Source organism: Quercus lobata, chromosome 3 (assembly GCF_001633185.2).
Source record: "Quercus lobata isolate SW786 chromosome 3, ValleyOak3.0 Primary Assembly, whole genome shotgun sequence".
NCBI classification, from domain to species: Eukaryota; Viridiplantae; Streptophyta; class Magnoliopsida; order Fagales; family Fagaceae; genus Quercus; species Quercus lobata.
This window is the reverse complement of record NC_044906.1, coordinates 25,015,070-25,029,102: the sequence shown is the minus strand read 5'-3', so window position 1 is coordinate 25,029,102 and position 14,033 is coordinate 25,015,070. Positions and strand designations below refer to the sequence as shown.

Genomic DNA, 14,033 nt, shown 5'->3' with positions numbered 1-14,033 from the left:
GGGTGTTTCACACCAAAAAAAACACATGCACATTTTTTTTTCTTCTATTTGTGGTTGAAAAAATTACAAGTTATAATTGGGTTCATATTAACTAGATGTCACACATTTTCCCGTGCTAATAATAATTTATTATATTATTACGACACCTTGTCATAGAATAATGTATTCTATTATTATTATTATTTTTGGTTAAAATAATGTATACACTACTACATTATCCAAAATAAGATTATAGATTATGATATCTCTATTCCTAAGTTCTAACTTCAAATAAATAAACATTCAGCAAAAAAAAAAAAAAAAAACTTCAAATAAATAAATAAAAAGAAAATCAATCTCTATGATAGAGAATTTCTTTTGGAAAAAGAAAAAGTGAGAATTTAATTTTCACCTACGAGCAAGAAAGGTATAGAAAGTACAGTGGAAACAGATTCCTTTTCTTGGTCTCAAAACTCCATCAAATTCCCCTTGTGAATGAAAAAAGTTTCCATCAAATTCCACAGCCACAGAGTGACTGAGAAAAAGCGAGAAAGAGAGAGAGAAAATGGTTGCTCGGAAATTCCAGGTCCGCCACAACGACGCTGACTTCGTCATTGACTACGACACCGACGACGGCTTCGAGGTTCTCGATTTCTCACTCTCTCTCTCTCTCTCTAAAAACTCTATCAGTTTCTCTCTCTAAAATTGTAAATTGTTGGTTTTTTTACAGACTCTCAAGTTCCAGCTCTTCTCTCTCACTTCAGTCGTCCCTGACGACCAAAAGGTCCTCTCTCTTCCTCTACGTGTTTTTGTGTGTGTGTGTGTATATTCAAGAATTTGTGGTAAATTGTACTTTTACAGATCATCGCCGTCGATGAAAATCGAGTTTTATCGGACGACTCCGATCTCATTTCGGTTGCCGAGAGACTCCGACTTGTATCGGTCAACGATGAAGTCAACGAGCAGCCACAACCGCAATCGTCAAGTCACATTGCGGGAAACGCCGCCGCATTGCTAATGTCCGATGAGGAATTAGCTAGAATTTTGCAGGTTCGTCCTCTAATTCAAAAATCATGATCGAAATTTCACTCTTTTTTTTTTTTTTTTTTTTTTTTTTTTTTTTTTTTTTAAGGTTTTGGAAGTGGTTTTTCTTGAAAATGCTTTTGATTTTGGTGGTTTATAGGCGGAGGAGGAAGCGCTTATGTTGCAGCCGCATATTGCCGGGGGGAGTACTGAAGATTTCGAGAAGCAAATAAGGCCTTATGTTGATAAAGTTCGCATGGTATGTTGCTTTCTTTATCAATGTATGATGATCACTTCAATTTTCAATTTTTCGTGTTCTTTATCAGCTTGTTTGGTTGCCAAGGAAAAAAATGTAGGAAGACAACAATAAAGAAAAAAAAAAAGTAGTAATTTAGTTTTTTGAAATATTGATACACTCTCATTGTTTACTAAGGAGAATTCTGACATTTTGAAACTCTCATTGTTTTGAAACCAAAAGTTCGCATGGTAAATGCTTTCTTTATCAAAGTATGATGATGACGATCACTTCAATTTTCACTTTTTATGTTCTTTTTTAGCTTGTTTGGTTGCTAAGAAAAAATGTAGGAGGACAACAATAAAGAAAAAAAAAAGTAGTAATTCAGTGTTTTGAAATATTGAAAAACTCTCATTGTTTGTTAAAATTCAATTTTCTTGGTAACCAAGGATAATTCTGACATTTTGAAACCCTCATTGTTTTGAAACCAAAAGTTTGCAAGTTAAGGGCTTTCTTTATCAACGTATGATGATGATGATGATGATGATGATCACTTTAATTTTCAATTTTTGTGTTCTTTATCAGCTTGTTTGGCTGCCATGAAAAAAACGTGGGAGGACAGCGATAGACAAAAAAAAGTTGGAATTCAGTCTTTTGAAATATTGATACTCTCATTGTTTGTTAAAATTCAATAATCTTAGTAACTGAGGAGAAATCTGGCATTTTGAAACTCTTATTGTTTTGAAACCAAAAGTTTGCAAGTTAAACGCTTTCTTTATCAGTGTATGATATGATCACTTCAATTTACAGATTTTTTCTTATTTTCATCATCAGCTTGTTTGGCTGCCAAGAAAAAATGTAGGGGGAGAAAATAAAAAGAATTTGAAGTCTTCAATATTGATAATCTCATTGTTTGATAATTGGTACAACAAAAAATAAAAGACAGTGTTGGTGCCATTATTTTCCAGTTTTTATGAAAATGGGCTATTTGAAAAAATTGTATCTAGAAAAAAAAAGTGGTTTTTTACCTTTTTAGAAAACTTTACTTAAAAAAATCCATTTTTAAACTGCCCTTCCAAAGGGCCACTTAAACATGTTGTTTATTAATATTATTATAATTATTTTTTGGGGTTTGCTTTGTATTTTGTGATTTGTGTCAATTTTTTTGTGAGCCAATGAGAATTTTGACATTTTGAAACTAATTATTCCAAAACCAATATGCCTAAAGTTCTACTTAACCAAGTCTGATAGGACTGAAGTGTATTGTTTTTGTTTGAGTTTTATTTATTTATTTATTTTTTGCAACCAGCGGTGTTTTTGAAAAATCAATGTTTTATTGGATATTTATAACTTTTTTTGGTGTAGTATGAGGACCCAGTGTACCAGCAGGCTGCTCGGAAAACAGCCCCTGTTGATGAGCTTGAGGAGAAAGCATTAGTTGCTCTGGCCAGGGTAAGATTAGCTATCTCTTATTTTTGAGATTTAAATGGATAAGTCTATTCTTAGGCACATTGGTATGTCACACCTTTGTAAGATAATAACTTGGTGAGGTCATTGGTTCAAGTCCTTGGACCTCAACCGGTGTGTGAGTAGCTTACGAATCCTAGAACTTGTAATATATTTTGTCAGTTGTCTGATTAAAAATGGAGGGTGGAGGGGGGTTTTCGGCCACCGCGGGGGGGGGGGGTGAACATAAAACTTGTCTATATGAATCTTCACCTATTGGTGTGGCATGCCGGGGGTAGAATCCCTTCAAATCCTTTGCCTAGCAAAAATTACTCCTTTTGATTTGTAACGGCCTTACTTAGGCAGCGAACCTTGCCTCAATTGATGCTTTGAAGTAGTTAAATGTGTGTTAAAAATACTTAGTATTCTCAAAAGAAAAAACAGTGGGTTAATCTCATATTGGAAAATGAGTGTGCTTTAAAGAGGTTTAAAGCCTGTGTTGTGTATCTAAGAGTTAGGCCCTTTTAGATATACCACTATAAGTTTCTATAAAAAATCTTCTCCCCTCTCCCCGTGTGTGTTAAAAATACTTAGTATTCTTAAAAAAAAAAAAAAAAAAGTAGTTAAATGTTTGAGAGGTAGAGGTAGTAGTACAAAGGTTTTCTTCTGAGGTGTACTTTACTAAAAACGTTGGAGTAGGTCTTTTGACTCTTTTTTCGCCAACTCTATCAGTGTGTTATTTCAATCAGAACTTGTTGTATGTTGTGTTTCTTGAGCCTTGGACTATTCCGGGTTTGTTGTTTGCATTTTGCAGACCCTTTGGCCTAGTATACGTTATGAGTAAGAATGTATTTGTGGAGCCAATTACTAGGGTTTACCTGGCAAATTACCAAGTATGCATTAGAAACATTAAATGAATATGTAATGTGTTATGGAAATTTACTTTTGACCCTACACACTTCCTGAAAAATATATGATGTAGGAAAAGCTATGGCGTTAATATTGATTTTTTATGTAATTTTCATTATTTTAGGTTTAGTGATATTATTTCCTTGATTTTAGGTGTTTTTTTGGAACTTACCTGCACTATGTAAAACGAAAATTCAATAATATTTTCCAGAGAGGTTTTATTTATTTATTTACTGGTGGATTTCAAGTTTTCCTTGTGGATTCAAGGGCCCCTTATGGATTTAAGGGTTTCGTTAAGCTAGAATGAGATCTATCCCTTTCACGTTTCCAGTCTGTCAGAATAGCAGTATAATTATTTGGCACTGGAGCAATTCTGATTTCTGTGAATTTCACTACTTTCTAACAAGAAGTAGTTTCCAATAGAAATTTCTGTTCTCTGCCTTTTTTTTTTTTTTTTGTTATTATTAATTTATCTGGCTAGGCTTTTCTTGGATATTTGTATTTGTGATGTTGTTGAAATTACATTATTATTGAGGACTCAATAACAAATGATTCTTTTGCAAAGACTGTATTGATCATGAGCAAATTTTTTTTTTTTAATGTAATTGGTAATTTGGATATGTTTTTAGGAGGGGAACTTTGAACCATCAAAAGTGGAACAAGATCATGCCTTCCTGCTGCAGCTGCTTTTCTGGTTCAAAAAATCCTTTAGGTGTTTTCTCTTACTTTTCTATTTTTGCTCTTGTACTTCCACACAAACATATTGAATACTGCAATTGCATATCATAGTGCAGGCAAACTCCCCCCACCCCCCCCCCCCCCCACCCAAGAAAAAAATCTGCACATCTCTTAACATGGCAATAACAAGTAGTTGATAGTGTGAATCATGTTTTTCTTTTCTTACAAATATATTTCTTCTATAACTTCAGGATTGCATAGAACTACATATTACAATGGTGTGACATCACACCAGGGTAATTTGGGTAGCTTTGGGAACTCTATCCTACACAAGTAATTTTCTTTGTTTATTTATCTTCAATCGGGAGGGAATAAAATACGAAAAAGAAAAAGAAATGTCATTAGTCTTTTCCATTTTGATGTAATTAATGAATTATGTGGGATCATAGATTTTGCACAAGAATTATGTTAATATTAGTGAACAAAATTTGGTGATGAGAAGAATCTAGAGCTTAGTAGTTCTCCAATAGGAAAAGTGGAGAAGGAAAAGAGTACAGTATGTTAGAAACAAGCAGAAGTCAGATACAGGAAGGTTTCACTAGAACTGAACAAGGGGAAAAGGGTCGGGTGAAGGGATCAATTTCTCATTAGCAGTTGAATATCTACCGACTTTTTCTTTGGCTTGATTTTAATGTCATACTTCTGGTATATTATGAAAATGTTTCCTCCAATAAACTTCAATGATGTATTTCTAGTTTGGTGAAAAGGTGATGAACTAAAAACACACCCACAACTCTTAAACCTTGATTAGCAACAAAAATTTAATGCCAAAATAATTGACCTTATAGAGAGAACTGAATATGAAGCTGCTATCATGTCCTTAGTTTTCTTAAATTCTTGATCCAGCCCATTGGATTTTGAATGTTTATATATTGATTTGTAACCCCCCCCCCCCAACCCCAACCCCCACCCCACAAAAAAAAAAAAAAAAGAAAAAAAAGAAGAAGAAGAAGAAAAATAGTGCCCAATTTGGTTAATTTGAACCCCTTGGTGTTGTCATCTAAACATGAAGTAGTCACTCATTTTTATATGGTAATTTCTAACTCAATGGGAAGTTAATCAAAGTTTTCAGTCAAATGTATATCTTTTTTACTTTTGATAGAAGTGCATGTTTTTCTTCCAAAAACTGGTTCTCTTGTAAGTAGTTTTAGATAGGGGAAACTCCCATCAAGTAAAATCCATTTGCAAAAATCCCCTCAAAACTCACAACCCACAATTCATAACTCACATCTTATAAGTCAGAACTCATATTCATTTTGCTATTTCCTCATAACTCATTCTCACCGTGTTTGGCATCCCAAATACAGTTGGCTTTCTCTCTTAAAAAAGCTAATTTAACTCACCGTCGTCTACTGTTTAGTCAGAATGGTAATGTTGTCCTCTACTTTAACTCACCCGTGTGACTGTTCCTGTACTTCATTACATCTCAGAACCCAGCAAAGAGCAACAAAAGGGAAGAAGTGAAAGCCACAGCCATCCATTAGGCATGGGATTTTAAAACCAAATCATTTTGTCAATGATTTTCCTGCCAAGTTTCAAAACTAACTGCAAGTTTTTTTTCTTTGTATTTTTTTCAGTATGATTTTCTTACCAAGCTCATATATAGACTTGGCATTCTCCACATTCCACATTCCCTACCTGAACATAACCTGCCAAAAATCAAATTCCGTGAAACCAATTCCAAAACAGGACTTTCATCAAACAACTTACGTGCATCACTCATGTTCCCACATGGTTTTTCATCTAAATCAAAGCCCAATTTCTCAACATAAACATCTGAATCAAATAGATTTTGTAGGATTGTAGGATTGAGAGAGATGAGAGGCCGAAAGAGATGAGAGAATGAGAAAGATGGAGAAAGTGAAATTAGAGAGATAGAGAGATTTGCGTTCTCCTGAGATGAGATCAACTAAACAACTGTTGGACTGAGATCAAAAGAGAGACTGAGAGATCAGAGATGAGATCAGGAGAAAATTTTTCTGTGAGGTGAATGGTGTGTGTGTGTTTTCTTCTACTGCATATTAGATAGAGATGAAATGAGTTTAGTGCCATCTGACTTGATAGTGATCGGTCAGTTGTGTGGGTCCCAGCAACTTAAATTTTTTTACAAGCTTAACTTATTTCTTATAACTTGAAAACTAACAAAACTTGTTTTCAGTTTCCATTGCTATAACTCAATTTTTTGAGTTATGAGATATAAGAATTGAAAATAAAAATGAAACCAAAGAAGAGAACCTGAGGTGGGACCCACAAAATTTTAGAATTGAGTGATGAAAATGGCTAAACCAAATACCCCCTTATGATCCAGTTTTAGGGCCTAGTTGTTAGTGAGGATTGTTTGAATGGTTCAGACATTTTTGATGCTTGATGAACTTACCTGAGTTGGTATGGTGGTTTCATTTTGAATATCAAGTTTTATGTGGAGGTTGTTGAAATCAATTTAAAGCTCCTGTATCTTAGGGAAAGTGGTGCATTGCCTGACAGAGTTATGGAATACTCTTAAAAGATTTTTTTAGTGTCAAATTTTGCCAGTTTGGTCACAGGATCAGTTTGTTGAAGTTTAAATCGAAAAAATGTCAGTATGACTTGGGTTTTTAAATTTAAGAGGTTTTAGTTGCTTTAGAAGTGGAATTGTAGAGTTCCTTAGAATACATTTATTTATTTTTGATAAGTAGTTCCTTAAAATACATTTATGGAAGTTTATAATCAAGTAATATGTGCAAACTTTGCTTTTGGAAACTTGAAGACCTATAAGAATAATATTTCATTGTCATGTGTTTTTTTTTTTTTTTTTCCTTTTGCAATGAATGGCTGACAGGCTGAATCTTGCTTTTGTATATTTTCCATATGCTTTGGAATCGTAGGTGGGTCAATGTGCCTCCTTGTGATGTTTGTGGCAGTGAAACCATAAATCAAGGCATGGGGTCTCCAGATGATTCAGAAAGTCAATATGGAGCATCTCGAGTTGAACTATATCGGTATGAATATTAATCTACTTTTTCCTAATATGATTGTTCTGTTCTAGATTTCAATTTTAGTTTTTGTCATATGTGGTTTAATGACTTTCATTGGAACCCACATTATATGTAATCTGTTTCTTTTTAATCTATTTCCTAGGACATACCAATAAGCAAATAATTAATGCATTTCCAATATAGAATCGGTAATCATTGATTTTTTTCCTCAATGGGGAGAGGGGGAAGGGATACCATGTCCAGTCTTTCTACTGGGCTACTTGCTATGGAAAGTCTATGATGTAACTTTCTGTATTGTGTAGTTCAACTGACTGGCACTTATATGTTACTGTTACTACGGTTAACCATCTTGTTTGTACATAATCATTTTTAAGATGAGTTTAAACCATCCTTGCATGGTCAAGAATGAGCAAACTTCTTGGCCGAGGCCTGAGTCTCTACTTTTCATTAGAGATTTTTCATGTATCTTTGCTAATTGTGTCACTTATTGTTTGTGACCAATGTTTGACTAAAGATCTCGTGTTAGGATCAATTTCCTGCTTCTATTTCCTTAAAAATTCTGCATATAAATTGTAATATTGCTTTTCTTGAAGTTCTTTAAAGCCAGTTTCTTAGTCTGTAATCTATGTATTGGTATATAATCAAGTTAAGTGTTTCTATACCTTGTCTGATTGTCAATTGGAGAACTTGTGACAAGCATTTCATAGATTGACCTGATTGATGTTGGCCATCTTCTACTTTTCTGCTTATGAAAGCCCTTCTAAGTTCAGTGGCAAATAGTTGGGTCTATCAGAAATGGATTTCTGTTATTTCTTTACTTAATTTTATGCTCTTTGCCAATGTCTTACCTGTTGGTCCACTCCATTATCTGTCACTTTTTTCCCAGGTGCAAAATTTGCTCAAAAATTACTCGTTTCCCACGCTATAATGATCCTTTAAAGGTACTTATTAGTTTCCTGACTTGGGGAAGAAGTTTATGCTTTATTTCATAGAATTTTCATTTTCTCTCATCCTATTTGCAGCTTTTGGAAACAAGAAGAGGGCGTTGCGGGGAGTGGGCCAATTGCTTTACGTTTTATTGTCGAGCTTTTGGCTATGAATCACGTCTGGTTAGTCAGTTCTCAGCTTGTTAATAAACTACCAAACATCTTATAATTATTCACACTAAAATTCACACTTCTTTTGCGTTGAGCAAATCTGTATTAGAGCCTAGGTTTTTTGGAATAATGAATTATATCCAAACAATAGCCTATCAAAAAAAAAAAGAATTATATCCAAACAATAGGATATAGGATGGCCCTTAATAGAATGGGATGGAAAATCACAAAGTTCTGCACCTTAGGACCTATGCTATATGGACACCTTAAAATCCTCGAATTACGTGTTGTGCTGAAATGACATGGCTATAATCCTATAAGTGATAAAGCATTGTCTTTCACATCAAACACTTATCTAACAATGTTGTCCAATAGATTCATACCATAATATGGTAACAATGATATGGATACTTGTACAATAATTTTCGCTTAGCATCTCATTTGTTAAATCAAGCTTGGGATATGAGAAGTTCTCTGCTCTTAATTTTTTGAATATAGATCATGTTGGTACCATATAATTTTCAAAGTATTTAGGCTGGTGTTTCTAAGCATTATGACCTTCAATGGAATTTTTAGTTATTGGTTATGTGGAAGTACTTGAGGCTTGAGAGAATAGAAGTTTTCTTGGTACTATAACACTTCATTTTTCAGATATTGGATTTTGGTGATCATGTTTGGACAGAGTGCTTCTCACAGCTTTTAGGAAGGTAGGCTTCATTTACCAATTGCTGCTCTTCAGTTTCTTCTTTTGGAGCATTCAGAAAATATTCACTATTGTGCTAGTGGATGTTTTCTAACAACCATTATTGTGCAGATGGATGCATCTTGATCCTTGTGAAGGAGTATATGACAAACCATTGTTATATGAAAAGGGGTACTTCTAAGTTTTGCCAACCCAAACTTACTTCTTTGCTGTGTTGTCATACCAGACAAGCTCTTATGTCCATTCTTCATTCATATTACATCAGAACCCATGCCTTTCTTGTAGGTGGAATAAGAAATTAAATTATGCAATAGCCATTTCAAAAGATGGGGTCTGTGATGTTACAAAACGCTACACAAGGAAGTGGCATGAGGTAATACTAAAAATAGTATTGTGGCATTTTTCATCATCAAGATTTTCATTAACATTTTTTTTAATAAAATATAAAAATAAAAGATCTTCGTTTAGAAAGAGACACACACTATTAGATTGAATTGTTGATGAGGATGAGTTGTCTAAATTCACAGGTTCTGCCCCGACGAAACATCATTACAGAGCCTGCCTTGTCTGCTCTCCTTGCTACTATAACACAAGAATGTAGAAGAGGCATTAGTTCTCAGGTGCTTTCTGAGCTTGACAAGTGTGACCAAATGGAAAGAGAAGCACTCGAGAGAGATTTACATTCTACAGATGATGCATCAATCTCATTACCTGGAAGACAAAGTGGAGACAAAGAATGGCGCAAGTCTAGACTAGAACTTGGCTCTGATTCTCTAAGTACTTCTTCTTGCCCGGTTCGTAAATGTGTAGATGAGCATGTTACAAGGATTTACAATGCATTTTGTCCAGTACTTTCTCAGTTTGTTAAGGAAGAAAATCCTAAGATTAAAGCCATTAAAGCACTCGAGTTTTTTAAAAAAATTCTCATGGATCTCAAGAATACCCCTTTTAAAATGAGGAAGGCCTCCATAGATTCAGCATCAAATACTATACAAGCTATCGTGCATCAGTTGCTACCTTCTTTTGCTGAGTTACTTAATGCTCTCTCTCTGAAGAGTAAGGCAGACCCTGATGGGAGGGTTGACATTTGTCTGGCTGGTGATCCTGTTAAAACCTCTTTGGGATTGCCTGTTGTGTTGGATGCTTTGGATGACATGATCCAGAACCTTAAAAAAATTGACAACTTTGTTGAAGATTCTCTATCATTGCCACTTCTGAAATTAAACAGAATACATTCCGGTTTTGTCCGTGCAAGTGGTGAGGAGCTTCCTGTGGGAATTGTGAGTTCTTTTTTCCCTTGCATTTGTGTTTCATCTGTTCACTAGTTTTAGAATATACTGCATGTGCACCTCAAATGAATCTCCATGTGACTCCCCCCATCTTCTCATATTTCAGGCCACATCAGCATTTGATGGAACTCGCAATTTTAAATGGGAAGAACCTAATGGTGCAAAAGGTACTACATAACAAATAAATATTTCACCCCATTGTTGCATTGGAACTGAGATAAACACAAGCAAAGCGAAAAAAAAGGAAGTATAGGATTATGTAAATAATTTCTTACATGATTTTGAGAAGGAATGCTTAATGCTTCTTACTACTTATGTTCCATCATTTTTGTTCTGCCATCCATCAAGTTACCGTATCTGGCACTGTCATAGTCCCCAAGGATAACTGACCATCACTATGGTGTCTACATGTCTCTAAATCTTGAGATGAGTTTATGTAATTCCAAGGACTTAAAAGAGGCCTTATTTCTATGTTTTAGATACATAACTTAAAAGGTGATAATTGGTCTATGCCACTGCAAAGTGATCAAAAGTTGCTAGCAGCAATATAGATTTTGGATTGAAGCTATACTGGTAACATTAGTAGGGTTCAAAGGTTGATTAATGATTGACTGACCTTGGCCAACGTATAATTCTAGTGATGTGTTGTACCGGGGGGGGCTTTTTTTATTGCAGAGAATATGAACAAATTAATGTGTTTACCTGATTAATGGTGTATGGCAAATTATTTGATCTTGTAGGTTGTTGGATTATGTATGAAGTAGCAGATGATAAGATGCACGAACTTGTGGCATATGAGTTAATGTCAGCCAATGATGTACCAGAAAGGGATCCAAGGGATTGGTATGTTCTCTTAGAATATCCAATCACTAATTGATGTCTGATGCATAATTACTGGCTTACATCTGTCTCAGTGCGTGCAACATGGGGCATATCTCTGAGCCCTAGCCTTTGTTTTGTTTTCTATTGTTTTCATTTTGTATTTCAAATGAGTATAGTGAAGCTATTATGAATAGCAGTATGAAAGAGAAAAAACGGCTTCCTTCTGAGGTTTCCTTAAGACATTTTAAATTGCTGTTCTTCTTTAATTTTGTGAACTCCATCTTCAACTATAAATTTCCTTGAAGGTCTTTAGTCTTTACCCACTATTTGCATCCAGATTTTGTCAATCATCTATTTTTTTTTTTTCTTATTTAGGGTTGTTGAGGGAAGCAATGATGGTAGATCCAGCTGGCACCTTCTGGATAAACAAACTTCTCAGATGTTTGAAGACCGTTTCCAGCATAGAACATTTAAGATTACACCAGTAGGGCTTCAATTCAATGTTTTCAGGTAAAAATATTTTCTCAAAATCTGTTCAAACATGTTCATCATCTGGTCCGTCCTTGAATTATTGGCTTGTTTAACAGGTTTAGGTTTTTGGCGGTTCGAGATGTTAAAGACAATTCACGGCTCCAACTTGGTAGCATTGACCTATATGCCAAAGGCAGTTAATTTGATAGACTGGAATTTGGTATCCCAGTTGGATGATTTTTTATATCTTTCTCAATTGAGATGATGCATTGCTTTTATGATCACCTCATTGGAAAGTAAGGAAAACTCCAAGGGAAGTTAATGAAGCATGAAAATGTTCTTCTGATTGGTTGTAATCATTACTTTCATTTCGTCCGCAATTTGCAAAGTCTTGTAGAAGATCTAAGCCCTATGGTCTTAGGTGTGTATGTTAGATGATTCAAATGTTTGTTTTTCTCATTATTTGGCCAACACTGAAATACGATAAATGCTTGATTAATGAGTAATACTAAAAAGAAATAAAGGAAACTATGATATTATCCCTCACTGCCGATTGCTGACTGTATCATGTACTGTAGAGTCCTGGAATATTGTGGGATCTGAAACTTCGATTTTTTCCTTTTCTTTTTGAACATCAATGCTTTTGTCTAATAGAAAGTCAAAATTTCCAGCAGATTTTCTTGTTGAGATGTTTCTTGTCATTCTCAGTATTATTCTTGTAAAAGTCTGTGCTTTCACCTCTGTAACATAGGTAGTATTGTCATCAATTTGAGAGGGGCATAGGAGGACTACCATAGGTGACCTAAAATGTGCATTTTGGTGGATTTATGTGAAGTTGATGTTTCTGCAATCAGTAGGCTAAATTAGATGCGGTTGAAATGGCAATGACTTGAGTAGAAGTAGCTGAGTTTCTCTTACTTTGGGTTTCTCAGTTTCCATTTTGACTGGCATTATTATAAGGGAACTTTATAGCAGGTACTTCATTGTTAACTTTAAAATTTATCTCCATTGAAAACAAAAAAATAAGATGTAATTTAACAATAGCATGTGCAGATTGCAGAAGGCCCAAGTGAATGCGATTGTGAACACACTAAGCACTCAAAAATTTTCAACTAAAAGACTGAGCCACAATTCAATTTAACTATCAAGTATCAACCATCCTAAGCACTGACAACAAAGGTCTTCCAATGTTAATTATGGCATATCTATAAAAGCCTCACAACTCACAAGACTCTTTATTTGACATCAGCCTACTCACTCCATTTTCACCTGAAAGTTGACTCTTGATGAACAAAGGTGCTTAACCAATATCCCAGAACATCCACTCCAGGCAACACTAGTCAAGGACTTACAAGCTACAACTAGGGTTATGTGAATTATTAAATAGCAGCTGTATTAAGAAGACTACTATTTCCATCTGCCCTTGATCTAGACTACATTTACTGAAATTTGCTTAGAATTCCCAGGCAAGGATATAAGTCATGTTGACTATATTGCATGAATGAGAACCCCAAATAATGAACTGGACAACAGTTAACACTACAACTTTTAGTTATGATCATTGTTAGCTAAAGTAGAATCACAGCTGAGGCCAACCTTAAAGATGGGAAGTTGCCCGAGCATGAACAATTACAAAAGTTCACAACATAGCACAGCAGCTCAGAACATATATAGTCTTCAAGTTCAGAAGATAAAAAATATTTCGAACATATAAAATGCAGACTGAACAATAACATATTCCTTCTTTATGTGTTTAGAAATGAAAATATATTCCTGAGCAATATATCAGAAGGACCAGTGTCATGCGCAATGACTGAAAAGCAGAGAGAGACATGCATGTATGGTATACAAAGTGAAATCTTGAAAGCAAAGGGGAAAAAACATAACAGAAGCACCACCATTGCAGTTCTAAAGATTCAGTTAAGCCATCAATATCAGCATTCTAGACTATTATGCTTGAAAGGAAATTCAGAATATGTGAGCAAAGATGGTAAAAAAAGCAAATGAAGACAAAAAGTTACAGCACACATATATTTGTATCAGTGCAATTATGAACTAAATAACCAAGATAAGAGAAGCTTACAAGACAACATACTTATGGGTATCAAGTGCCTGCCATTATTGTAAGAAAAAACACAAAACATCACGTTGTGGATGTCACCACGAATGAGAAGAAATTTCAATAAGTGATGAAGTTCAACATATACAAAATCTTCTCTTCAGATGCTTTTAATCATGGTAACTGAAGCAGATGTCTTAATGATATCTTAAAAATTTCAAGCAGGAATTCCATCCATTGACCCTTTCTTCTCCCATAGTAATTGGTTGGAGGGTGACGTTTTGGGT

General features: G+C 34.7%; 1 protein-coding gene across 1 annotated transcript; it reads left to right on the top strand.

The window, feature by feature from the left end:
- Window positions 1-347: 347 nt before the first annotated feature.
- LOC115980039 (peptide-N(4)-(N-acetyl-beta-glucosaminyl)asparagine amidase) lies at window positions 348-12,233 on the top strand. The gene is made up of 17 exons (XM_031102236.1): window positions 348-622; window positions 710-763; window positions 841-1,029; window positions 1,163-1,261; window positions 2,603-2,689; window positions 4,222-4,304; window positions 7,195-7,308; window positions 8,192-8,246; window positions 8,328-8,414; window positions 9,054-9,109; window positions 9,217-9,276; window positions 9,391-9,478; window positions 9,633-10,385; window positions 10,501-10,561; window positions 11,135-11,237; window positions 11,592-11,726; window positions 11,804-12,233. Exons 1-17 carry the CDS (start codon window positions 545-547, stop codon window positions 11,886-11,888), a joined length of 2,187 nt encoding a protein of 728 aa, XP_030958096.1. The 5' UTR covers window positions 348-544; the 3' UTR covers window positions 11,889-12,233.
- Window positions 12,234-14,033: the final 1,800 nt, after the last annotated feature.